At 46.3% G+C, this 27,997-nt stretch overlaps 1 protein-coding gene across 1 annotated transcript; it reads right to left on the reverse strand.

The window, feature by feature from the left end:
- Positions 1–19,966: 19,966 nt before the first annotated feature.
- Positions 19,967–27,703, reverse strand: RPS15A (ribosomal protein S15a). The gene is made up of 5 exons (XM_010370429.2): positions 27,641–27,703; positions 25,994–26,131; positions 25,122–25,201; positions 21,778–21,863; positions 19,967–20,114 (listed from the first exon to the last, which is right to left on the reverse strand). The coding sequence occupies exons 2-5, from the start codon at positions 26,124–26,126 to the stop codon at positions 20,021–20,023; spliced, it is 393 nt and encodes a 130-aa protein (XP_010368731.1). The 5' UTR covers positions 26,127–26,131; positions 27,641–27,703; the 3' UTR covers positions 19,967–20,020.
- Positions 27,704–27,997: the final 294 nt, after the last annotated feature.

The following is a 27,997-nucleotide window of genomic DNA, read 5'->3' on the forward strand; positions in this document are numbered from 1 at the left end:
CTGTAATCCCAGCACTTTGGGAGGTCGAGGTGGGCGGATCACTTGAGGTCAGGAGTTCAAGACCAACCTGACCAACATGGTGAAACCCCGTCTCTACTAAAAATACAAAAAGTAGCCAGGCGTAGTGGCACACGCCTGTAGTTCCAGCTACTCAAGAGGCTGAGGCATGAGAATTGCTTGAACCTAGCCAAGGCTGAAGTTGCAGTGAGCTAAGATTGCACTACTGCACTCCAGTCTGGGTGACAGAGTGAGACTCCATCTCAAAAATAATAATAAATATAAATAAAGTATACAGCAGGATGTGCATAGTTAAATGCAAAGACTACATCATTTTATATCAGGACTTGAGTGTCTGTGGGGTTTGGCGTCCATGGAAAGTCCTGGAACCAATCCTCTATGGATACCAAGGGATGACTCTATTTGGAAACTCTCAGAAAGAAAAAAGAATTGAATAAACTGGCCTTAGAAAACACGGGAGCCGGCAGACGTGGTGGCTCACGCTTGTAATCCTAGCACTTTGGGAGGCTGAGGTTGTGGGATCACCTGAGGTCAGGAGTTCAAGACCAGCCTGGCCAAAATGGCAAAACCCCATCTCTATTAAAAATACAAAAATGAGCTGGGCATAGTGGCGCATGCCTGGAATCCCAGCTACTCAGGAGGCTGAGGCAAGAGAATCTCTTGAACCCAGTAGGTGGAGGTTGCAGTAAGCTAAGATTGTGCCCCTGCACTCCAGCCTGGGTGACAGAGCTAGACTCCGTCTCTAAAAAAAAAAAAAGAAAACACAGGAGCCTGGACAGCTTAGAATATCCCAGGCAGAAGAACCCAGGAACTCTCTGAGGGTTTCCATCTCCTGACCTAAAGGCAAATTTCTGCAATGAGGCTCTGACGGGCCCTGCCTGGATTATGTGGCCACCTTAGAGGTGGAATCCTGTTACAGGCAGATGTCAAATAAAGGCTGGTATCCCCAAAAAAGGGATGCTAAGCAGCCCAAAGTAAGTATACAAGGTAACATATATGTTCATTAGCTTGATTTAGCCATTTCACGCTGTATACATATATCAAAATATCATATATACCATAAATATATATAATTTTTATTTGTAATAAAAAAGTAAAATGAGTCTCTTGTAGACAGTATAATTGGATCTTGTTTTCTCAACCCATTCAACTTGTATATTTAGCTGTCCCCATTTCACGGGCAAGAAAACTGAGTCTCAGAGGAGTCTGATATGGGTAATGCGTCAGTCAGATTCTTGTAAGCTGGCAAGAAAGAGAAATATTCTCAGGTTACATTATGAAAGCAGGAAGACCAAAGTCTCACCACCCTATCAGGGCTCCAGAGGCTGGAACATCTTCAGGTTACACTCATCACTGACAGCAGCTCTGTAATTCAGGGGACCATCTTAGCTCTGCCCTCTAGGCTCCACCATGATGGTGACTCAGCATCTCTGGGTCTTGGCCTATTCCTCTGCTATCTCCATGCTACTCTCTATCTCATAGTTTCTGCTGACTTGTGGCTCTTGCCACGACTCAAGTTTCTGCTGACTCCTAATTCTTGTCAAATCATGGCTCCTATTCACCCATAGCTTCTGCTGACTCAAAGCTTCCTCTTGTAACTTTCCTTCTGTGTGTCTCTCTGTTTCTGCCCCCAATACTGACTACTAATCCTTTCTGTGTGTCTCATATTCAGATTCTTTAAAAGAAAGCAACTGAATTTTTCAGTTGGTCCCCAATATCCCTATTTGTTGGATTTTTCACCTTAGGTTCAGTGTCCGCTCCTGTCCAATTAGCTGAATCCTGGAGTTTTAAGTTGCAAAATGTGGTTGATCAGTGTAAATAACCTCTCAGAAGGGGCAGCAATGCAGATGCAATGGGATCTTTCAAACCAAGTCAGACCAAGATTTTGAGTCAAAGTTCTCTGGTTGCAAGTGTTTCCTACCTGAGTATCCAGGTTGCCCTATCCCACAGGATCAAAATGTAATAACTAACACTAACTGTCAAGCACCATTCTAGCCTTACACAGGCTATCTCAACTAATCCTGACCCCAGTCCCAGGAGGTGGCCTCTTTATTTGTGTCCATTTCACAGAAATGAAAGCTCATTTAGAAAAGGTAAATAACAGGCTCAAAGTTATACTACTAAGTAAACCATCTATCAATAATTACTTTAAGTATAAATGAATCAAATTCCCCAGTTAGAAGACATAGAGTAGGTGAATAGGTTGAGAAAACAAGATCCAACTATACTCTGTCTGCAAAAGACTTGCTTTACTTTTTGTTACAAATAAAAATTATGAGCCAGGTGTGGTGGCTCACGCCTATAATCCCAGCACTTTAGGAGGCCGAGATGGGAGGATCACCTGAGGTCAGGAGTTTGAGACTAGCCTGACCAACATGGATAAACCCCGTCTCAACTAAAAATACAAAATTAGCCAGGCATGGTGGTGCATGCCTGTAATTCCAGCTACTAGGGAGGCTGAGGCAGGAGAATCGCTTGAACCCGGCAGGCGGAGGTTGCAGTGAGCTGAGATCGTGCCATTGCACTCCAGCCTGGACAACAAGAGTGAAACTCTGTCTCAAAAAAAAAATTAATTATATTTATGGTGTACATTATTTTTTGATATATGTATATAGTGTGGAATGGCTAAACAAAGCTAATTAACATATATGTCACCTTGTATATGAATCATTTTTGTGGTTAGAACACTTTTATTAACTAGTCACAATAGATCTCTTGAACTTTTTCCTCCTGGCTAATTGAAATTTTTTATGTTTTGACCAATGTCTCCCTAACCCTCTCACACACCCTCACCATGCTTCTGGCAACCACCATTCTATTTCAATGAGTTCCACTTTTTTAGATTCCACATATAAGTGAGATCACGTGGTATTTGTCTTTCTGTGCCTGATTTATTTCACTTAACATACCGCCTTCCGGGCCGGGCGCGGTCGCTCACCCCTGTAATCCCAGCACTTTGGGAGGCCGAGACGGGCGGATCACGAGGTCAGGAGATCGAGACCATCCTGGCTAACCCGGTGAAACCCCATCTCTACTATAAAATACAAAAATTAGCCGGGCGAGGTGGCGGGCGCCTGTAGTCCCAGCTACTCGGGAGGCTGAGGCAGGAGAATGGCGGGAACCCGGGAGGCGGAGCTTGCAGTGAGCTGAGATCCGGCCACTGCACTCCAGCCTGGGCGACAGAGCGAGACTCCGTCTCAGAAAAAAAAAAAAAAAAAAACCATACCGCCTTCCAGGTTCATCCATGTTGTCACCAATAACAGGATTTCCTTCTTTGTTTCCTTAATTTTATGGCAATGGGTTAAGGCTGAAGAGTATATATACCACATCTGTGTATTGTGTATCACATTTTCTTTATCTACTCATCCACTGATGGACACTTAGGTCGATTCTGTACCTTGTCTATTGTGAATAATATTGCAGTGAACATGGGAGTGCAGATACCTCTTCAACACACTGACTCCATTTCATTTATTTTATTTATTTATTTATTTATACTTTTTTTTTTTTTTTTTTTGAGACGGAGTCTCGCTCTGTTGTCCAGGCTGAAATGCAGTGGCACAATCTCGGCTCACTGCAACCTCCATCTTCCAGGTTCAAGTGATTCTCCTGCCTCAGCCTCCTGAGTAGCTGGGATTACAGGTGCACATCACCACACCCAGCTACGTTTTGTATTTTTAGTAGAGCTGGGGTTTTGCTATGTTGGCCAGGCTGGTCTCGAACTCTAGACCTCAGGTCATCTGCACAGCTTGGCCCCACAAAGTGCTGAGATTATAGGTGTCAGCCACCGTGACTGGCCCTTCATTTCCTTTAAAGACATAATAATAGGACGGCTGGATCATAGAGTTCTATTTTTAGATTTTGAGGAATCTCCATACTTTTTTTCATAATCATTATACTAATTTACATTCCTACCAATAGCGTACAAGGGTTCCCTTTTTCTTCATATCCTTGCCAACACTTGTTATCTTTTGTCTTTGTGATAATAGCCATTCTAACAGGTCTGAAAAAAACAATGAAATTGTCTCTTCATGGCCGGGTGCAGTGGCTCATGCCTGTAATCCCAGCACTTTGGGAGGCTGATGGGGGTGGATCATGAGGTCAAGAGATCGAGACCATCCTGGTCAACATGGTGAAACCCCGTATCTACCAAAAATACAAAAGTTAGCTGGGCATGGTGGCACACACCTGTAGTCCCAGCTACTCTGGAGGCTGAGACAGGAGAATTGCCTGAACCCAGGACTTGCTGTCAGCCAAGATCGTGCTACTGCACTCCAGCCTGGCGACAGAGTGAGACTCCGTCTCAAAAAAAAAAAAAAAGAAAGAAAAGATATTGTCTCTTCACTCTATTGATTGTTTCCTGTGCTGTGCAAAAGCTATTTAGTTTGTTGTAATCCCATTTGTCTATTTTCACTTTTGTTGCTGTGCTTTTGTGGTCATATCCAAAGAAACCATTGCCCAGATCAATGTCTTAGAGCTTTTCCCTGTTTTAATCTAGTAGTTTTACAGTTTCTGGTCATATGTTTAAGTCTTTAATACATATTAAACTAGTTTTTGTGTATGGTGTGAGGTCTAACTTCATTCTTCTATATGTAGATACCCAGTTTTCTCAACATCACTTATTGAAGACTGTCCTTTCCCTTTTGTATGTTCTTGGCATCTTTGTCAAAAACCAATAGACTATAAATGTATGGATTTATTTCTGGGCTCCCTATTCTGTCTCATTGGTCTACCTGTCTGTTTTCATGCCATTACTATACTGTTTTGACTACTATAGCTTTGTAGTATACTTTGAAGTTAGCTAGTGTAATGCCTCCAACTTTGTTCTTTTTGCTCAAGATGCCTTCGGCTATTCAGGGTCTTTTGTGGTTCCATACCAATTTTAGGATTATTTTTTCAATTTCTGTGAAAAATGCTGTTGGACTTTTTATAGAGAATGCATTAAGTCCATAGATCACTTTGGGAGGTATAAACATTTAACACTATGAACTCCTTTTTTCTTTTTTTTTTTTTTTTTTGAGATGGAGTCTCGCTCTGCTGCCTAGGCTGGAGTGCAATGCTGTGATCTTGGCTCACTGCAAGCTCCACCTCACAAGTTCATGCCATTCTCCTGCCTCAGCCTCCGGAGTAGCTGGGACTACAGGTGCCCACCACCATGCCCAGCTAATTTGTTTGCATTTTTAGTAGAGACAGGGTTTCACCATGTTAGCCAGGATGGTCTTGTGATCTGCCTGACCTCGTGATCTGCCCACCTTGGCCTCCCAAAGTGCTGGGATTACAGGCGTGAGCCACTATGCCCAGCTAACGCTATTAACTCTTTCAGTACATGAACATGGAACATTTTCCCATGTGTTTGTGTGTTCTTAAATTTCTTTCATCAGTGTTTTATTGCTTTCAGTGTACAGATCTTTCACCTCCTTGGTTAAATTTATTCCTGAGTGGTTTTTTTTTTCAGTGACTGTGAACAGGATTGTTTTCTTGATTTCTTTTTCGGATAGTTGCAACAAAAGCAAAAACAGACCACAAAGAATTGTTTTCTTGATTTCTTTTCTTTTTTTTTTTTTTTTTTTTTTGAGACAGAGTTTCGTTTTTGTCTCCCAGGCTCAAGTGCAATAGCACGATCTCGGCTCACTGCAACCTCTGCCTCCCAGGTTCAAGCGATTCTCCTGCCTCAGCCTCCCGAGTAGCTGGGATGACAGGCATGCACCAGCAAACCTGGCTAATTTTGTATTTTTAGTAGAGACAGGGTTTCTCCATGTTAAGGCTGGTCTCGAACTCCTGACCTCAGGTGATCCGCCTGCCTCAGCCTCCCAAAGTGCTGGGATTACAAGCGTGAGCCACCATGCCCAGCCTCTTGATTTCTTTTTCGCATAGTTGCAACAAAAGCAAAAACAGACCATGAAGAAACAATCAACAGAGTAAAACTCAGCCTACAGAATGGGGTAAAATATTTGCAAATTGTATATCTAATATGGGATTAATATCCAAAATATGTAAGTAACTCAAACAACTCAACAGCAAAAAAACAAATAACCCAATTTAAAAATGGGCAAAAGGCCTGAATAGACATTTCTCCAAAGAAGACATACAAATGGCCAATAGGTATATGAAAAGATATTCAGCATCACTAATCATCAGTAAAATGCAAATCAAAACCACAGTGAGATTATCACCTCACACCTGTTAAAATGGCTGTTGTCAGAAGGATGAATAATAACAAGTGTTGGTGAGGATGTGGAGAAAGGGGAGCCTGATATGGTTTGGATATATGTCCCTACCCAAATCTCATGTTCAATTGCAATCCCCAATGTTGGAGGTAGGGCCTGGTGGGAGGTGACTGGATCATGGGGGCAAGTTCTCATGAATGGTTTAGCACCATCCCCCCCCTTTGTACTGTAGTGACTGAGTCCTCTCTCACAAGACCTGGTTGTTTAAAAGGAAGAAAGCACCTCCCCTATCTCTCTCTTCCTCCTGCTCCCAGCCATGTGAAGCTCTGGCTCCCCCCTTCACCTTCCACCATGATTATAAGTGTTCTGAGGCCAAGCTGAGGCCGCCATGATTCCTGTACAGGCTGCAGAATCATGAGCCAATTGAACTTCTTTTCTTTATGAATTACCCCATTTCAGGAATTTCTTTATAGCAGTGCAAGAATGGACTAATGCAGAGCCCTTGTACACTGTTTGTGGGAATGTAAAGTAGTACAATGGTTATGGAAAGCAAACAACAGAAAGGATGGCTCTTTTCTTTCTTTCTTTTTTTTTTTCTGAGACAGAGTCTCACTTTGTCACCCAGACTGTAATGCAATGGCACAATCTCAGCTCACTGCAACCTCCACCTCCCGGGTTCAAGCTCTTCTTGTTCCTCCACCTCCTGAGTAGGTGGGATTATGGATGTGTGCCACCACGCCCAGCTAATTTTTGTATTTTTAGTAGAGAAGAGGTTTCACCGTGTCGGCCAGGCTGCTCTCAAACTCCTAACCTCAGGTGATTCACCCGCCTCAGCCTCCCAAAGTGCTGGGATTACAGGCGTGAGCCACCACATCTGGCCCAGGATGGCTATTTTCAAAGAAGCAAAAGATAACAAATGCTGGCCAAGACATAGAGATCTTTCACTGTAGTTCTGACAAAAAAAAAAAAGGTTGTTATTTGTGTTTTTTGTTGTTGTTGTTGTTTTTGTTTTGTTTTGTTTTTTCCCTGAGCAGCCCACGCAGAGCACACTGGGCCCCATACATTGTCCTGTTACCTTCATATTTTGTCTCCACTGACCCCAGGCCCAACCTCTACTAGAGCTGCAGCTGTGCCTGTGCCCAACCTCAATAGACTGAAGAGCAGAAAGAGGGAGTGGACTCTTACCCCATGGCTGGCAGACATTAAGATTTATCTCTAGGCCAGATGTGGTGGCTCACCTCTGTAATGCCAGCACTTTGGGAGACCAAGGCAGGCAGATCACCTGAGGTCAGGAATTTGAGACCAGCCTGGCCAACATGGTGAAAACCCCACGTTTACTAAAAGTATTTTTTAAATTAGCCGGGTATGGTGGTGGCGCCTGTAGTCCCAGCTCTTTGGGAGGCTCAGGCAGGAGCATCGCTTGAACCTGGGAGGCAGAGGTTGTAGTGAGTGGAGATCGCACTACTGCACTCCAGCCTGGGCGACGGAGCGAGACTCTGTCTCAGGGGGAAAAAAAAAAAAGATTCATCTCTAGCTTGCAAAGCCAAAGTCTCCCAACTGCCACTGAGAAGCCCCTAATCCATGAACGAGGGTCTTTAGCTTCCTTCACAGCCAGACAAGGATGGAGGAAACAGAAGACAGGAGACAGATCAAGTACCCCAGAGAAGCCAGAAAACCCTCTGCCAGGGAAAATCCCACTTGTAAAATTAAGAGGATTATTTGGCTGTGAAATTTGCTTAATAATTGAATAGAAAACTTATTTTGATTCCCCCGGAAAAACCCAGACATTAAGTAATGTAAATTCCTGTTCAGCCAGGAGCCAAATAAGCAGAAAATATGAATTACTAGAGTCCTCCCCAGTGCCAGACCCACATTCTATTTCTCGGGAAAGAAACAAAGGAAAACATTCTCTGACATGGGGATTTTTCTCTAACCAGCGAACTGTCAGAATGGGTTGGGGAAGGAACTGCCTGCATTTTCCCATCCTCCTTCCTCTCTCTCTCTCTATACCATGGCCCCTCAGAATCACTCACAGAGGACTAATCATATCCCTTGTGTCCTTTTGTGAATCACTTGGATCCTCCAAGGGCGAGCAGAGAAGTGGCTCATGACCCGGCAGTGTCATGAATAAGTGATCAATGCCCCAGGAGGGGGAAGCCATCAAGAAGCAGAGAATGGACTGGGCATGGTGGCTCATGCCTGTAATCCCAGCACTTTGGGAGGCTGAGGCAAGTGGACCATCTGAGGTCAGGAGTTCAAAAGCAGCCTGGCCAACATGGTGAAACCCTGTCTCTACTAAAAATACAAAAATTAGCTGGACGTAGTGGCAGGCACCTGTAATCTCAGCTACTCAGGAGGCTGACGCAGGAGAATCGCTTGAATCCAGGAGGCAGAGGTTGCAGGGAGCCAAGATCGCACCATTGGACTCCAGCCTGGACGACAAGAGTGAAACTCCGTCTCCAAAAAATAAAGTAACGAAAAAAAAATAGAGAATGGGGTCAGTTCACCCAGCCGCATGTGGAAGCAGGCCAGGGCAGGATGAGGGACAGCTTGAGCAAATTTTACCTTTCACATGGTACAAAAGTGTTTTTATTTGTTCCAAGTAAATATCCAAAAGTTCAACAAATAGTTGCAAAACATGATGTTCCCCACTCTGCTTTAAAAGTGATTGATTAAGGCCAGGCGTGGTGGCTCACACCTGTAATCCCAGCACTTTGGGAGGCTGAGGCAGGTGGATCATGAGGTCAAGAGATCGAGACCATCCTAGCCAACGTGGTAAAACCCCATCTCTACTAAAAATACAAAAATTAGCTGGGCATGATGGTGCGTACCTGTAGTCCCAACTACTTGGGAGGCTGAGGCAGGAGGATCACTTGAACCCAGGAGGCAGAAGTTGCAGTGAGCTGAGATCATGCCACTGCATTCCAAGCTGGGTGACAGGGCAAGACTCCATCTCAAAAAATAAAATAAAAATAAAAATAAATAAAATAAAATAAAATAAAGTAAGTGACTGATTGGCCAGGCGCAGTGACTCATGCCTGTAATCTCAGCCTTTTGGGAGGCTGAGGCAGGGGGATTGCTTGAGTCCAGGAATTTGAGAACAGCTTGGGCAAGATAGTGAGACCTCATCTCTACCAAAAATAAAAATAAATAAATAAATTAGCAGGGCATGGTGGCACATGCTGTGGTTCCAGCTACACAAGAGGCTGAGTTGGCAGGATCGCTCAAGCCCAGGAGGTGGAGGCTACAGTGAGCTGTGTTCTCACCACTGCCTTCCTGCCTGGGTGACAAAGCAAGAACCTGTCTCAAAAAATTTTTTTTTAATTAAAAAAACAGTGGCTGGTTATACAAGCACATGTGATGTTAAGAGTTGGAGAGAGTTCCACCTGTTTGTTTGGGTTCTGATACTGATGGCAAGCTGTTAAGATTTTCTGAACATTGATCCTGTGCCAGACACTGAACTAAACACTCAGCGTGTTCACGCATTTAATCCTTATGATAAGCCCGTGAAGCCAATGCAGTGACTAAGACAGAAGCCAGGGTTTGAATCTGTCTCCTCCACACACTAGCTGTATGATCAAGTGACTTGACTTCTCTATACCTCAGTTTCCTCTTCTATAAAATGGTATAAAAATAGTAACCATCTTGACTGGGTGCGGTGGCTTACTCTTGTAATCCCAGCACTTTGGGAGGCTGAGGTGGGTGGATCACGAGGTCAAGAGATCGAGACCATCCTGGCTAACATGGTGAAACCCTGTCTCTACTGAAAATACACAAATTAGCTGGTATGCGCCTCTAGTCCCAGCTACTCGGGAGGCTGAGGCAGGAGAATTGTTTGAACCTGGGAGGCAGAGGTTGCAGTGAACCCAGATTGCGCCACTGCACTCCAGCCTGGCAACAGAGTGAGACTCCACCTCAAAAAAAAAAAAAAAAAAAGTACCTGATTTGTTTTTCTAAGACCACCAGAGCGGGCACAAAAGAACCAGCGACTAGGCAAGGGTAGGAGCAAAACTGCAAGTTTATTTTGGTCACCTAGCTTCAGAGGAAGAAGGTGGGTAGGGAGAGGTCTGTTGGCCTCCGGCAAATGAGGCCCACAGAGTCACCCGTGCAGCTCTCGGACGGAGTTCCAACAGTCCCGACCGCAGTGGGGAAGCTGGGAAGTCCGTGCGTGGCGTTCGTCTGGAGCGGCTTTTCTAGGAGTGGGAGGGCAATAGGCGGGGCACGGGCGTGTCGGGGGACGTTCCGCAGGTGCGACCAGGTAAATCTTGGTCTCTTCGGATTGACATCACCTGGCGCATGCCTAGTTGGTCTGCACCTTCCCGGGTCGCCGGCTGCATTTTCGCGCGCGTGGGAAAAGTTGGGGGGATGAAGAACCCGGAAGTGCACCATCTTGCCTCCGTTCATCCAAACAGTACCCATCTTGTAAAACTGCTATGAAAATTAGATGAGTTATATGAACAATATCTGGAACACAGTATGTGCCACAGAAGTATGGCATCATCTTTATCATTATCATCATCATCACAGGAGAGATAATTATTGAAGCTCAAAGGAAAGAAGGCTACACTATTTCCCCACAGTCCAGTTGACCCTCAGGATCATCCTCAAGCCCCTTACTTCCTCACATTCTTACGCACATGGTTGCTAGGCTGCATTCTTCAAGTCCCCTCCTTTGGATGCCTTGGGAAGTGGGAACATCACATTTCACTCTGCTTTGGGAGCCATCGTGCTGGAAGGATAGCAGATGTAGACCTCCTCTCCCTAGGCACCTACCCACCACCCGCCATACAACCTCTTCGCCTGGCACGAGGCACTCCTGGGAGCTCTCTCCTGCTTCCACTTGCCATATTGTGTGCTTTTTGAAGAGGATGCAGACAGGCAACCCCATCCCATAGCAGCCCACAACTTTAACAACAAAAGAGAACCCATCAAGCAGTGGCTTCTCAGTGTCTTTCACCACACCTGGGCACACTAATTCAGAACATATGCCACTCAGTCCCAAAGACATGACTCTTTTTTTTTTAACTGTGTGCCTATGCTTACCCAAAGACAATACTGTTATTTTTTTTTTTTTTTTTTTGGAGACCGAGTCTCGCTATGTCGACCAGGATGGAGTGCAGTGGCGCGATCTCGGCTCACTGCAAGCTCCAGCTCCACCTCCCGGGTTCACGCCATTCTCCCGGCTCAGCCTCCCAAGTAGCTGGGACTACAGGTGCTAGCCACCACGCCCCGCTAATTTTTTGTAATTTTAGTAGATAGGGGTTTCACCGTGGTCTCCATCTCCTGACCTCGTGATCCTCCCACCTCGGGCTCCCAAACTGCTGGGATTACAGGTGTGAGCCACTGCGCCCGGTCTTTTTTTTTTTTTTAAGACAAAAAAAAAGACAAAGTCTTGTTCTGTCCCCCAGGCCGGAGTGCAGTGGTGCCATCTTGGCTCGCTGCAGCCTCTTTATCCCTGGGCTGAAGCGATTCTCCTGCCTCAGCCTCTTGAGTAGCTGGGATTATAGACATGCACCACAACACCTGGCTAATTTTTGTCTTTTGGGGTTTTTAATTTTATTTATTTATTTATTTATTTATTTTTCTTGAGACAGGGTCTCGCTCTGTCCCCCAGGCCAGAGTGCAATGGCATGATCTCAGCTCACTGCACTCTCTGCCTCCCAGGTTCAAGCAATTCTCCTGCCTCAGCCTCCCGAGTAGCTGGGATTACAGGCATGCACCACCATGCCTGGCTTTTTTTTTTTTTTTTTTTTTTTGCATTTTTATTAGAGACAGGGTTTCACTATGTTGACCAGGCTATTCTTGAACTCCTGACCTCAAGTGATCCACCAGCCTTGGCCTCCCAAAAGGCTGGGATTACAGGCACAAGCCACAGCACCCCACGTAATTTTTGTATTTTTAGTAGAGACAGGGTTTCACCATGTTGGCCAGGCTGGTCTCAAACTCCTGACCTCAGGTGATCCACTCACCTTGGCTTCCCAAAGTTCTGGGATTACAGGTGTGAGCCACCATGCCCAGCAAAGACTGTTCTTAGTGAAGAATGGAGATAGGAGAAATATATCCGCTAACTCAAGATGATTTTGGTTTGCTCTTCCTCTATATCATTTTTCCCATTCCCACAAACCCCATCACAAGGAGGAAAAATAAAATAAAATTTTGACTGCTAGAAAGACCTCACCCAACATAAAAGCATCGTGGATGCATTTGTTTACTCTAAAACTTTCTTGAAGACCTAGTGTGTGCCAGACACTGTGCCAAGTTCAGGACTCCGCCTCTACTGATAGAGCCCCTGTGATACAACAACGACTTCTTGTTCTCTGAGGGTTTGCTATTCATGTGATTTGATTTAATAATAGTAATAACTCAACATTTCACTGGCCCACTGCCCTGCTGGCTCTCAAGGTTCTACGACTTCTGCAAAGTACCCTCTCTTTAGGACTTTGTCCATGGTTTCCTTCAGTTCTTTATTTAAGACAGTCGATTTACACTCATTGTCGGCTGGGCATGGTGGCTCATGCCTGTAATCCAAGCACTTTGGGAGGCTGAGGCAGGCAGATCACTTGAGGTCAGGAGTTCAAGACCAGCCTGGCCAATATGATGAAACCCTGTCTCCAGGGTTTTGTATTTCTATTTTGTAGAAATACAAAAATTAGCTGGGCATGGTGGTGGGTGTCTGTAATCCCAGTTACTTGGGAGGCTGAGGCACGAGAATCACCTGAACCTGGGAGACAGAGGTTGCAGTGAGCTGAGATTACAGCACTGCACACCAGCCTGGGTGATAGAGTGAGACTCCATCTCAAAACACAAAAAAAGTAATTGTCTAGTCTGGCATTGTGGTGCATACTTGTAGTTCCAGCTACTCAGGAGGCGGAAGCAGGAGACTCACTTGAGCCCAGGAGGTAGAGGCTGCAGTGAGCTATGGAGCTATGGCTGCATTACTGCACTCCAGCCTGAGTGGCAGAGGGAGACCCTATCTCTTTAAAAAAAAAAAAATTAAATAACTAAAGTGCTTAAAAAGTCATTGCTGGGCTGGGCACAGTGGCTCACGCTTCTAATCCCAGCACTTTGGGAGGCTGAGGGGGGTAGATCACAAGGTCAGGAGTTTGAGACCAGCCTGACCAACATGATGAAACCCCCATCTCTACTAAAAATACAAAAATTAGCTGGGCGTGGTGGCACACGCCTGTAGTCCCAGCTACTCAGGAGGCTGAGGCAGGAGAATCGCTTCAACCCCAGAGGCGGAGGTTGTAGTGAGCCAAGATCGTGCCACTGCACTCCAGCCTGGACGACAGAGCGGGACTCAATCTCAAAAAAAAAAAAAAAAAAAAAAAAAAATAGGTCATTGCTAGTAAGACCAATACCTGGGCTGCCACAAGGACAGTATCTAGTCATTTCTTTTTGCCACAAATGAGTGGAACTTTATTATTTCTTTGCATGCCGTGAGGGGTTTTGTTGACATTTTCAATTTATGACGACACTGAAAATCAGATTCTCCTCCTTCCCCAGGGTCTGTTGTTGCTGTCTATCGTGGGTTGCTGTGGTTTGCTTGTTTGGTAAATTTTCCAAACTATTTTTGTAAAGTCTGTATTCTTTGCCAATAAAGTTTCTGTTCTTTTTGCTTTTCAGTCAGCTGGTATTTTAAGAGCTACCTAAAATGGCTGAAGCCAACAAATGGGAAAAGAAGGGAAGGGGAGGGGAGGGGAGGGGAAGGGAGGGGAGGGGAGGGGAGAAGAGAAGGCAGGCAAGAAGGCAGGCAGAAAATACTATCCTTATCTTTGCAAATTGGATCTGTTTGGGGCACTCTCTCAAAGCTTAACCAGGCCATCTGCCTTAGCCTTCACTTCCTGCTTGCACAGAGACCAAAGGCCAGCAAGACATGAAAATGAAAACCTAGGGTCTTCTTAGGCCTTTTGTTTTGTTTTGTTTTGTTTTGAGACAGAGTCTCACTGTGTCACCCAGGCTGGAGTGCAGTGGCACAATCTCAGCTCACTGTAACCTCCGCCTCCCAGGTAAAGTGATTCTTCTGTCTCAGCCTCCCAAGTAGCTGGGATTACAGGTGCGTGCCACCACGCCCAGCTAACGTTTTTGTATTTTTAGTACAGGCAGGATTTCACCATGTTGGTCAGGTTGGTCTCGAACTCCTGACCTCAGGTGATCCAACTGCCTTGGCCCCACAGTTTCTTAGGCCTTTTCTGAGCATGCAACTGACTACAGGCATGCACATAGCTTTCTTGATTTCCTGGTTTATGTGGAAGCTTTTAAAAGCCTCTACAGACACACATCTCTTTTTCCAAACTTCCTTCCCAGGCTGCCTGGTCGATTGCTTGTCCCAAGTGTTGTCCCCTGCCCCAGGGTATTTAGGCCAGTACCTATGTCTTTCAATGCTTTTGTCTAAAGCCACCTGGGAAGCCACCCCAGCCCTGAAAATGTCCTGGGTAAAAAGCTCAGAAGCCTTTCTGCTAGTCCTTGGGGAACTCATCAGACAGACAGGTGAAGACCTACAACCACAATTCTTTTTTTTTTTTTTTTTTTTTTTTGAGACGGAGTCACTCTGTCACCCGGGCTGGAGTTCAGTGGTGCGATCCTGGCTCACTGCAACCTCCGCCTCCCGGGTTCAAGCGATTCTCCTGCTTCAGCCTCCCGAGTAGCTGTAATTACAGGCACCCACCACCATGCCCAGCTAATTTTTTGTACGTTTAGTAGAGATGGGGTTTCACCATGTTGGCCAGGCTGGTCTCAAACTCCTGAGCTCGTGATTTGCCCGCCTTGGCCTCTCAAAGTGCTGGGATTACAGGTGTAAGCCACTGCACCCAGCCTATAACCACAATTCTTTGACAGTAAATTCTGTGTACTCCCCCACGCTAGCAACCAGCTCCAGAAGTGCAGGCTGACATCCTCATGGTCCCTGCTGATCTGGAGTTGGGGGGACGTTATGTGAGCAAGCAAAAATGCCATCAATCACACTCTTACCACAAAGCAGAGCTTTCTTTTTTTTTGAGACAAACTTTTGCTTTCGTCCAGGTTGGAGTGAAGTGGCGCTATCTTGGCTTACTGCAACCTCTGCCTCCCAGGTTCAAGGGATTCTCCTGCCTCAGCCTCCTAAGTACCTGGGATTACAGGCACATGTGCCATCATGCCCGGCTAATTTTTGTATTTTTAGTAGAGTCGGGGTTTCACCATGTTGGCCAGGCTGGTCTCGAACTCCTGACCTCAGGTGATTCACCCGTCTTGGCCTCCCAAAGTGCTGGCATTACAGGCGTGAGCCACCGCGCCCAACCTCAGAGCTTTCTCTCCGAATTTTCCCTTAGTAGTTGTTAAGTTTGTTTCCCTTTTAAAAAACGAGAAGGCTGGGTGCGGTGGCTCAAGCCTGTAATCCCAGCACTTTGGGAGGGAGGCTGAGGCTGGTGAATTGCTCTAGCTCAGGAGTTCAAGACCAGCCTGGACAACATAGTAAAACCCTGTCTCTACAAGAAATCCAAAAATTAGCCTGGCGTGGTGGCTTGCGCCCATGATCCCACCTACTCTGAGGCTGAGGTGGGAGGTCAAGGCTGCAGTGAGCTGAGATTGCACCATGGCACTCTAGTCTGGGGAAGAGAGTGAGACCCCCTCTCAAAAAAATGAAATATAACAAAAAGCGAGACCCCAGAGTACTTCAGACGTTGATTCTGACAGTTCTTGCCACCTCATTAGTTGTGTTGGGAGCCTTGTAATTAATTCCCTACTCCACCATTTTGGGCCGCACAGTACCTTTAAATACTCCTCTGTGTCTGGGGAAATTCCTACATTGTGAGTCTATAGATTCCCTAGGTGGAGGCCGGGACTTGTTTTCCCCATCTCCCTTGCAGCCAGTAACCCTCTCAGTTCCTAGGAAGATAGGCTCTCCATGTCACAAAGATACTATTTTTTTAAATGGATTTTTTTTTTTTTTGAGACAGAGTTTTGTTCTTATTGCCCAGGCTGGAGTGTGTACAGTGGCTCCATCTTGGCTCACTGCAACCTCCACCTCCTGGCTTCCAGCGATTCTCCTGCCTCAGCCTCCTAAGTAGCTGGGATTACAGGTGTGCACCACCAGGCCCAGCAAATTTCTGTATTTTTAATAAAGACGGGGTTTCACCATGTATGTTGGCCAGGTGGTCTCAAACTCCTGTCCTCAGGTGATCCACCTGCCTTGGCCTCCCGAAGTGTTGAGATTACAGGCGTGAGCCACCACACCTGGTCAAGATTTTGTTTTTCTTTTTCTTGTTTTGAGACACATTATCTGTCACCCAGGCTGGAGTACAGTGGCACAAACATGACTCACTACAGCCTTGACCTCCTAGGCTTAAGCAATCCTACCACCTCAGCCTCCTGAGTAGCTGGGACTACAGATTCATGCCACTACACCCAGCTAATTTTTTTCTTTTTTGTAGAGACAGTCTTGTTATGTTACCCAGGCTGATCTCAAACTCTGGGCTCAAGTGATCCTCCCACCTCAGCCTCCCAGTGCTGGGATTACAGGTGTCAGCCACCACTCCCAGCTCTTAAAAACAAATTTACTCATGACCACGAAGGTGTCTCTGCCCACTCAGGATCTTATGTTCAGTACTGGCTCAGCACAATCTACAGCCCTAAACATCCTAAACACTGTTCAGGCCCCAAAGAATGTCTCATTTCTGCGGGTGCAGTGACTCATGCCTGTAATCCCAGCACTTTGGGAGGCCGAGGCGGGGAGATCACCTGAGGTTGGAAGTAACATTTAACTTGGCTCTTGGGAACATCTTTGGAGAAAAAAAGGCATTCCAGTTGGGATGAACTGGGAGTGAAGGCTGAAGTGCAGCATGTATGGAGCCCTCTGAGGATTCGGGATTGGCAAGTATGTCTTTGGCAACAATGGATTAGATTGAAATGCCAACTGAGATTCAGAGTTGAGGTCTCCCAGAGCTTGCTTTCTCCCTGGCCAGGAGCTGAAAGTGAACTTCCTAGCCTGGGGTGAAGCTGTCTTCTCAGATGTTGGTCCAGACGTAGATTCAAACTCTGCCTTGCCCAGAGACCTGTGTGCTCTTTCCCCTGTCACTCCTGACCCTGAGGTGAGACAACAGACTCTAAGCGAGGACACTTGGCATGCACCAGTATAGATGTGTTGCTGAATGTAGAGGTACTTGGCAGTGGTTCCTTGGTCTTTTGAATGACAAATTTCTTTCAACCTCTGGTCAAAGGCCCTATGGAGTGTCTCCATAAAAATGCATAGGTATTAAGTTTGGCATGCATTTTTGGATAGTGCATTATATTCCTGACACCTGCGGCTCCGAGACTGAGAACTGCATAGGTGCTGAGATCCCTTTTACTATGACCCAAAACCATCTAGGCAGGAATGGGTGATCTAGATGCTATCACCCTCTCCCCACTCTGGGGTCTCTGCCTGTCAGCAGCAGCAGTATGCTGGGAGGAAGCTGGGATCACCCCCCACAGAAATACTTGGCTCTGAGCCAAGACATCCTGCCAGCAGGAACCTAAATTGTCTTCACACCCTCAAACCCTGGGGTCTAGTCCCACACCAAGCAGCCCTGGGTCATAAAGTCACTTACAGGATCTGAGGACAGGGGGTAAGGCCATCTGCTTCCTTGCCAACATAAAGAACACGTGTTAAATCCATCAACCACACCACCCCTCTCTATGGTATTTCTCCCACTCCTGACCACTTCAAAGGACAAAGGATCCCCACAAAATGGTGACAACAAATGGAGCCATTTTCATATCCTATTTTAAGTGTCCAGAAAGAAATCGACTATTCACTCAATCAACATGTAAGTGACTGAGGCATCCCTACACGCCAAACTAAGTTTTCCCAAAGGCCCAGGCTTAGAACTGATTCTGGCCCTGAGTCTGGAATCACAGGGAACACATAATATGAACTATCCGCCAAAAGGGCAGACATGAAAGTGGACACAACCCTCCTCTTCTGCCAGTCTAAGCTCTCATGCGCCTCTCAGAACCTGAAGCCTAACATGTGAAATATGGCAAATAGCCAGGCACGGTGGCAGGCGCCTGCATTCCCAAATCCACAAGAGGCTGAGTGGGGCGGATTGCTTGGGGCCAGGATGCCAAGGCTGTAGTGTGTTATGACCACACTTGTGAATAGCCACTGCACTCCAGCCTGGGCAACAAAGTGAAACCCTGTCTTTCTTTTTTCTTGAGATGGAGTTTTGCTCGTTGCCCAGGCCGGAGTGCAATGGCACGATCTCAGCTCAATGCAACCTCCGCCTCCTGGGAGGCTGCAGGCTAGGGACCAGAGACACAATGGTTAAACAAGTCACAGCCCTGTGATCCTAGAGATTACAACCCTGGCATAAGAAAATCCTTCTGGACTCACTGTCCCCAGGCCTGTGACTGTCACGTGCCAAGGACGCTTTACACAATCTCATTTTTCCCTCAACTCGGGGATGGGTTTTGCATCATTTCCATTACAGATAAGAATGTTGAGGCTACTGAGTGGAAGAGGAAACCTGAGTTCTGGTGCTGGACTTCAAAACTCACGTTAATTACTCACAGCCTCCCAAACATCAGAGGCCCCAAACACGCCTCTCAACTCACTTCTCACAAATAGGGGCCTTATCTGCCCCATCTCGAGGGCCCTTCTGTAACATTTGTAGCTACTTCCCACATATTACAAAGGTAGGCCCTCCTTTCAGGAAGTTCATCCACGCCCCTTCATAAGGTAGCTTCTCTCCCCACTTGGCACACTACCTGGCTAGCCAAGGGCAAAGCAGAGACTGCGGAACACGCCCCAGTACCGGGTCAGCACCAACTACCCCGTCAGTGATCAACAGTGCCCACCACACTTCAATGGGCACCTCCAAGTGGCACCAGATCCTCTTGGAACAATTCCTAAGCCAGGCGCGGTGGTTCACACCTGTAATCCCAGCACTTTGGGAGGCCGAGGCAGGTGGATCACTTGAGATCAGGAGTTCGAGACCAGCCTGGCCAACATGGTGAAACCCGTCTCTACTAAAAATACAAAAATTAGCCAGACATGGTGGCGCACACCTGTAATCCCAGCTACTTGGGAGGCTAAGGCACAAGAACTACCTGAACCTGGGATGCGGAGGTTGCAGTGAGCCAAGATCACGCACTGCACTCCAGCCTGTGTGACAGAGCGACTGTCTGACAAAAAAAAAAAAAAATTCCTATCAAGTATTTCTTACAGTGGTCAGTGACAAAAGCAAGATCTAAAATCCTATTTACAGAATAATCCTAGCCAGGCAAAATAAACTCATTAAAAACTAATAGAAAATACTGAAATATAGGCCAGGTGTGGTGGCTCACGGCTGTAATCCCAGCACCTTGGAAGGCCGAGGTGCGCTGATCGCGTGAGGCCAAGAGTTCGAGACCAGCCTGGGCAACACGGCGCAACCCCGTCTCTATTAAAATATAAAAATTAGCCAGGTGTGGCGACACACACCTATAATCCCAGGCTTCTCAGGCGGCTGAGACAGGACAATTACTTGAACCCGGGAGGCGAAGACTGCAGTGAGCCAAGATCGCACCACTGCACTCCTGCCTGAGCGACAGAGTGAGACTTTGTCTCAAAAAAAAATGAAATATAAGTAAAATATTTAGTGTCAAATACCTGGTTTTGGCAGACAGCAGGGGTGACTGTTTTCTTATGCATATTTGTTTCATAAGAACTTTTTCCCTTGGCTGTATTAGTCACTTCGGGGAATTGCATTCACCAATAAACGAAGCAATGGCATGCTGCCGCAGACGCTCCGGCTACACTGCTGTGAAGGCTCAAAACGACCAAGTGGAAGCACCAGAGTCCATGAGGCATTTTATTGGTAAATGTATGTATTACATCCCTAGAAAAAGAATCCCAGGATTTTCCCTCCTGTGTGTTTTCGTCTTGCTTCTTCATGGTCCATGATGCCAGCTGAGGTCGTCAGTACAATGAAACTATGGAGTGGAAAAAGAAAATGCTGGTAAGTTTAATAGTTCAACATAGAGCCTTCTAGTGCAGAAAAGCATCAACACTCATCAGTGGTTAAGGGTGCTTTCCTGTGGAGCACACAGAAACTGACAGTGCCACTGCTGGTGCCTCATGTAGCATATGAGCATGACTCCTGCAACCAACAGAGCCAGATCCAGAGAGCGGAGCCACACAATCACACAGCCCTGACTTCTGCCTCACACAGCCCTGACTTCTGCCTACACCATGAAACAAACTTGACTGAAAACAAAGGCATCTGGGAACTCCTTTAACTTCAAATGTCACTTTGTGCTCTCAGGTAAGGAGACTTGAAAGTACTCACATAAACTTGAGTCTGAATTGTGTTTCTGCCATGCACCGTATAACTATTATATGGAGACACGTTCACATGTACAGTGAGTGGCTGTGGGGATCACTGTAACAAGCATACAGTATGCAAATGTGCAGCATTAAAATCAGTTATCATAATTACAAAGAGAAATGATTTTCGTAAGAGAATGCTGTACCAGTAATACAGCAACCATGAAGTGAGAATACATTCAACCAAGGCACCAGACGCATAATTTGGAGGATATAAATTCTTAACCACAAAGATACACATTTACTGTGTCAGCTCATAAAATGTTTTACCAAAATTAAATCAGGTGATAAACAGAGGACTATTACCACTTTTACGAAGAAATCAAGGCTATGACTTTCCCAAGATCTCATGACTTTAAAGCAGAAAAACAAGGATTTGAACTCAGACAGGCTCTTACGGACAAAGATTCCCAAATTAAGTTTTCTCAAAGGCCCAGGCTTAGAACTGACTCTGGCCCTGAGTCTGGAATCACAGGGAACACACAATATGAACTATCTGCCAAAAGGGCAGACATGAAAGTGGACACAACCCTCCTCTTCTACCAGTCTAAGCTCTCATGCGCCTCTCAGAACCTGAAGCCTAACACGTGAAATATGGCAAATAGCCAGGCACGGTGGCAGGCGCCTGCATTCCCAAATCCACAAAAGGCTGGGTGGGGAGGATTGCTTGGGGCCAGGAAGCCAAGGCTGTAGTGTGTTATGACCACATTTGTGAATAGCCACTGCACTCCAGCCTGGGCAACAAAGTGAAACCCTGTCTCTCTCTCTTTTTTCTTGAGACAGAATTTCACTCTTATTGCCCAGGCTGGAGTGCAATGGCACGATCTCAGCTCACTGCAACGTCCGCCTCCTGGGTTTAAGCAATTCTCCTGCCTTAGGCTCCCGAGAAGCTGGGATCACAGGTGTGTACCAGCAGGCCTGGCTAATTTTGTATTTTAGGTAGAGACGGGTTTTCTCCATGTTGGTCAGGCTGGTCTCGAACTCCCAACCTCAGGTGATCCGCCCGCCTCGGCCTCCCAAGGTGCTAGGATCACAGGTGTGAGCCACTGCGCCTGGCCAACCCTGTCTCTATTTAAAGAGAGAAAAAAGAAATATGGATAACACTTGAGGAAATTATTAGGTCAAAATGGTTGAGAGTAGACAAATTACCACTGCTTTGCTTTAAAAAGGAAAAAAACAAAGAACAAAAAAAAAAAAAACCTCAAGTCAAACTGCACCACAGCAATTCTTAAGCATTAACTTCTTTTAATTAAGGAAAGGCCAACTTACCCAAACTGGCGGGATGGAAGCAGGTTATTCTGCCATTTTTCTAGATCTTTGAGTTGCACATCAAATCTGGGGCTGATCACTCCACACTATAAAATAACAACAACAAAAACAAAAGAAGTCTTCACTTTACCAATGAAGAGAAAAACTGAGTAACACAAGCTGACATTCATAAACGAACAGTCCTCCAAACCAACCAAACCAGCATTCAGATGGGTACCTATTCTGTGCACAATTCTTGACATACTTTTCAAAAAATACACTTAAGGAAGACTATGCCCGCCTACGAGGCCCACCACATGCCTAGGAGAAAAAGCAAAGACATGAAAAGAAATGGAACAAGGCAATACATGGCAGTGTCTAGCCACCGGCGTGCTCCCTGTTGGCTAGAGAACTGTCCGGAATGATCAGATTTTACATAGCCAAGAGATCAAGTCTTGACAAGAGAGACTATAGCCAACCCTTTCTTATATAGTAAGGCTAAAATAAAATCGTAGGGTCTCAAATCCTGAAGCTCATAAGCTAAAAACTACACATTATTAGAGTATCTAAGGAACACGCTGCACCGGCAGCGAACTAAGAACACTGCTCCCACCAATGAAGTACCATTACATATTTCCAAGAAACAATGTCCTACATCCCCAGGCAAATTTTTCCAAATGAATGTGACAGAATGATGGAAGGCAGAAAGAGCAAAGGGCTTGCAATTCTCTCATCTCGTGGCTACCGGGACACGGCAACAATGATCCTCCCAAATAAGAGCTCACCAAAGGCTGTCATCCCTCAACTACATGCCAGCCCTAAAACACTACTGAAGAAAGTCCACTAACTGATGTCCACTAACTGAAGACCCTCTGCTCATAAAATCTGCTCTAAAATCACAGGCATACTTGAAAAACACTTCCAAAAGCAGAGACTGACCCACAGAAACTGAAAATGGGCTTGTCAGAGAGGCCCAACTGCGTTACACCCAGGAAGCCTGCTTAAGTTCTCCTACTATTACCCCATCAGCTATGCTGTGACTTGACTAACAAGGTCAATCTCACAGCAGATGAAAGAAATGCAGGGACAGAAATATGGGAAAACTAGTTTAGTCCAAGCAAACTGTAGTGAAAGATCTTCCCCAAAGTCTGCCGCACTCTGCATCCAAGTTTTTATGTTGATTCCAGCAGCAAAAATCCTTCTCATTCTGGTAGAATTAAAACAGCATACCCTCTCCCAACTAAGAAGAATCCTAAGAGGATGTGATCAAGCCCGGAATGTTATCAATCTAGTCTTTACACACTATCTTACTTCCAAGCTCAATTTCCACGCTAAGGGTAGGTCCATGTCTTGCATGAAAGTGATGGAGTGGGACATTCTCATAAATGGGGAGAAATGAAATTCCAAGAAACCAAAAATTGTTTACTTTGCTTAAAGTCACAGAGCAGGCCAGGCACGGTGGATCACCTGAGGTCAGGAGTTCCTGACCAGCCCGGCCAACATGGCAAATCCCCATCTTTACTAAAGATACAAAAATTAGCCCGGCATGGTGCCACGCACCTGTAATCCCAGCTACTAGGGAGGCTGAGGTAGGAGAATCGCTTGAACCTGGGAGACGGAGGTTGCAGTGGCCAAGATGGTGCCACTGCACTCCAGCCTGGGTGAGAGCGAGACTCCGTCTCAAAAAAAGGGCACAGAGCAGCAGGGCCTGCATGTCAACTGTTATAGGCTAGAATTTTTCAAAGTAGCACACCACAGAACAAGGGTGCCACAAATAAGTTCCATTTACAGAATGCTCTGTTCAAACTTATTTCTCGGCTGGGCCCAGTGACTCACGCCTGCAATCCTGGCACTCTGGGAGGCTGAGGTGGGAGGATCACTTGAGCCCAGAAGTTTAAGACAAATCTAAGCAACATAGCGAGATCCCACCTCTACAAAAACGTTTTAAAAAAATTAGCAGTCACAGTGGTATGCACCAGTATTCCCAGCTACTCAGGAGGCTGAGGTGGGAGGACGGCTTGAGGTAAGGAAGCTGCAGTGAGCCAAGATGGTGCCACTGCACTCCAGCCTAGGCCAGAGCCAAGAATATCTCAAAAGAAATATAAATAAAAATAAATAAATCCTACTTTGAGGTGGGGTTCTAACGGCTACATACAAGTAAAACACAATAATATTACTCTTGCAAGTTCTTCAAATCTTACGGAGTCTTGCCCTGACACCCAGGCTGGAGTGCAGTGGTGCGGTATCAGCTCACTGTAACCTCCGCCTGCCTGGTTCAAGCAATTCTCCTGCCTCAGCCTCCCAAGTAGCTGGGATTACAGGTGCCTGCCACTGCGCCGGCTAGTTTTTGTATTTTTAGTAGAGACGAGGTTTCACCATGTTGGCCAGGCTGGTCTCAAACTCCTGACCTCGTGATCCACCTGCCTCAGCCTCCCAAAGTGCTGGGATTACGGGCGTGAGCCACCGCACCCAGCCAGTTCTTCAAATATTTAATAAATACTTCAGCAACTCACTTTCTGGGTCTCTTTCCCCTCATCTGTTGCAGTAGACACAGGGGCGTCCAAGGGAGAGAATACAGACATGGGTTCTTAGTTTCTGTTTCTAGTTGGGCCAGTAAGGCCACTTCTTCATCCCTCTTTTCCATTTATCACTAGAGACAGAAACTAAATACCATGGTTTCAGGCTGCTAAAAGTCTAAAACAAAACAACAATATTAGACAGGCTGGACAAGCTTGGACTAGAGGATCTGCCTCTTCGCAAATCTGAAAGCTACAAACCTGATAGGAAGCACAGTGGACACCTCAACAAGCTTAGACACCTGCCCCCAAAACACATGCAATCACTTAAACCACAAAATCAGTTTTACTTGGTTAAGGTGTTGACAAGTCAAACTGAAAAGCAACATAAACCCCAAAGACCTATGCCAGCAAAAACAGAAAAAGTATTAATATTGCTATTTAGGAAGCCCCATTTACTCAAAGATTCCATCCAAAAAAACCCAACAACACATCACTGAGAGGAAGGACACAGCTTCTTGGACAAAAGGCTCAGTGGCCTTGAGCCACCCAAGTTCAAGCCAGTGAGGTGGGTAGTGTTAACATCCAATATTTAAACACCAGTACGTTTCACCCCTCATCTCCCCTGAGACAGCTTATAACCCAAACAAACACTAGGTCAACTGACATAATCTAGCACAATCAACCCAGGAAAACAAATGAAGTTATATGTGTCAATATTTATACCTTTTTAAAGTCACTGGATAAAGCAAGTATGGCACCACTACTATTTCCAAAGGCAATTACAACATCTAACGCCACATTACAAAATTCTTAAAGCTTTGAAATGTGTATATCACTCATTCTTACCTTGTTTAGCCTGCCTGTAAGGTTCACAACAATTTTCCCAGCTCTGTGATCATCAATGATTTCAAATTCGCCAATGTAACCTACAAAAAGATAACTGACTGGATTAAATAAAAGACATCAACTTGAGAGCTAAACCTGTGCTCCAGCCTACTCAATTCTTCAGTCTCCCATCATCACCTCAGTGACTGCTTCTCCAACAAGTTGGGGGGAAGACAGTTGATCTGTATCAGAACTAATTTTTATAACCTAACACATAAGATTTGGGAGACAATACCCAAAACAATCCACCTTGCAATTCTGAAAGAAATTATTTTCCCGTTGACCCTTCCTTCACCGCTTCCCACTCCCAAAGGCTACCTTGTGCCGAAGAAGTGCAATAATCCAATCTTTTCTCTCAAGGGGCTCTGAGAAGATCTCAAGAGTCCTTCCGGTTTTTTTTTTTTGAGATGGCGTCTTGTGCTGTCGCCCAGGCTGGAGTGCAGTGGCCGATCTCGGTTCATTGCAGCCTCCACCTCCCAGGTTCAAGCAATTCTCCCTGCCTCAGTCTCCCGAAGAGCTGGGATTTTTTTTTTTAGTAGAGACGGGGTTTTGCCATGTTGGCCAGGCTGGTCTCGAAATGAGCTCAGGAGTCCTTTCAGTGACTTGGTTTCATTTAGCTCCCAAACACCTAGCAGAGCTCCTTCTTCCAGCAGTCCTACTCTAAGTGACTCTTTACAAGTTTCAGACTATCCCCTCCTCCACAGCCCACAAGTCAATTGCATTCGTTCTCAGGTATGACAGACATACTTTGGTCCCCCGTAATTAATTTCTACAGGACTCATTTCTTAAAGAGTCTCACATCAAAACATAGAACACAGCGGCAGCAGACTTACCATGCTTCATCATCACAGTGAGAAACCGGACGATGACTTTGGAGCACGGCCTAATAAGCACCTGGCGTTTGCCTCTCTTTTCGGCATTGTTGATGCTCTTGAGAGCATCAGCCAGGACATTCATGCGCACCATTGTGGCTGTTGAGGGAAGACAAAACAGGAGGTTTTACTGGCATTGCCAACATCAACAGACACTCACCAACCAATACACTTCGGAAGTATCCTTTTTTTTTTTTTTTTTTTTTTTGAGACCGAGTCTCGCTGTCGCCCGGGCTGGAGTGCAGTGGCCGGATCTCAGCTCACTGCAAGCTCCGCCTCCCGGGTTTACGCCATTCTCCTGCCTCAGCCTCCCGAGTAGCTGGGACTACAGGCGCCAGCCACCTCGCCCGGCTAGCTTTTTGTATTTTTTAGTAGAGACGGGGTTTCACCGTGTTAGCCAGGATGGTCTCGATCTCCTGACCTCGTGATCCGCCCGTCTCGGCCTCCCAAAGTGCTGGGATTACAGGCTTGAGCCACCGCGCCCGGCGGAAGTATCCTTTTCTTTCTGGCCCCACCTTGGCGAAGTTTTCTTAAGTCTGAGAAGGCTGCTTCTCCATTTCCCACCACCCAGAAAAATTCCTATTTACTACGGTTGTTGTAAACAGGTTATCGGGACGTCAGTCTGCACATTTTTAAATTCACTCATTCACTAACCACTCTTCTTCGAATCGTGCCACACGCCAACGTCTGGAGGTAATGAAATGTGGGACAAAATCTACTTGATACAAGAAAACGACAGAACTAGCAGAAACTGCCAGCTACCGAAATGAAAACATAGGCTATAGTCGATCAATGATTCAGAACAGAAGCAGAGTATCATCGGCAACATTTTCCAAATTGCTGAAAATCAGCAGATTCTGTACTATTAACATTGCACTTTAAAACAGTTCACTCTCACCTACCATCAACCATCAATTAAACTAAACATCCATCTTTGTGCCATTTAAAATTACGTCCAACAGCAAGTGCCACAGTGGCAAATGGAAACATTTTACATACTGTCAGAATGGACTCTCTTCTAATGGGAACTGAAGTTCTGAAAGCCCTTAAGTATGGAGACCAAAGTGCCAATAGTAAAGAGTAGAACTTAAATCTCTCCCCTTAAGTTCAAAGTGTCTAAAGAAAAACTCCGCGGCCCAGAAGATCCAAATTGGCACCCAGCAAACTGCCAACCCCGGCACGATGCAACTTTTATCTGCTGCGTGGCCTCAGCCGCCCAAACTCCCAGCGCGGCCCCAGCAACGAGAAGCTGCACGGCCCACCAGTCCCGATGTTGCCCGCCGCCCGGGGCCAAGGCGCAGCCTCAGCACTATAGGGAGATTCAGACGCTGTGGCCCGAACCGGAGTTACTGCCTAGCTAGGCAGTCGAAGGTTGCGGCTCCCGCCAGCGCTGCGGCCTGCACCCCATGAACCGGGATCCCCGGAGTGCAGACTCTGGGGCGCCCGGGCATGTCTCTTCTCTATGCCTCTCCAGGAACCGGCAAGGCCAGGATCATCGGCCAAGGAGGGGTCCAGCCTCCTCGCAGGACACTGAGACCAAACCTTAGATTGCAGGATTGCGCCGATGGCAGACAGATGAAATTGGAGCTCTCAGAGAGTGCTACTCACCAGCGCGGAAAGATGGCGGAAAGAGAACGGGAGGGGAGAGCGCACGGAGTTATGGGAAGCGGCAGAGCTATCGCGAGACTTTCAAAGGACCGGCAAAAACAAGGACCGCCTAGGAGAAGCAGGAGGGGAAGGGAAAGACTGAGCCTCTGGCCGGGAGCGGTGGCTCAAGCCTGTAATCCCAGCACTTTGGGAGGCCGAGACGGGCGGATCACGAGGTCAGGAGATCGAGACTATCCTGGCTAACACGGTGAAACCCCGTCTGTACTAAAAAATACAAAAAACTAGCCGGGTTGAGGTGGCGGGCGCCTGTAGTCCCAGCTACTTGGGAGGCTGAGGCAGGAGAATGGCGTAAACCCG

The sequence above is a fragment of the Rhinopithecus roxellana genome, chromosome 20 (genome assembly GCF_007565055.1).
Source record: "Rhinopithecus roxellana isolate Shanxi Qingling chromosome 20, ASM756505v1, whole genome shotgun sequence".
Classification (NCBI taxonomy): domain Eukaryota; kingdom Metazoa; phylum Chordata; class Mammalia; order Primates; family Cercopithecidae; genus Rhinopithecus; species Rhinopithecus roxellana.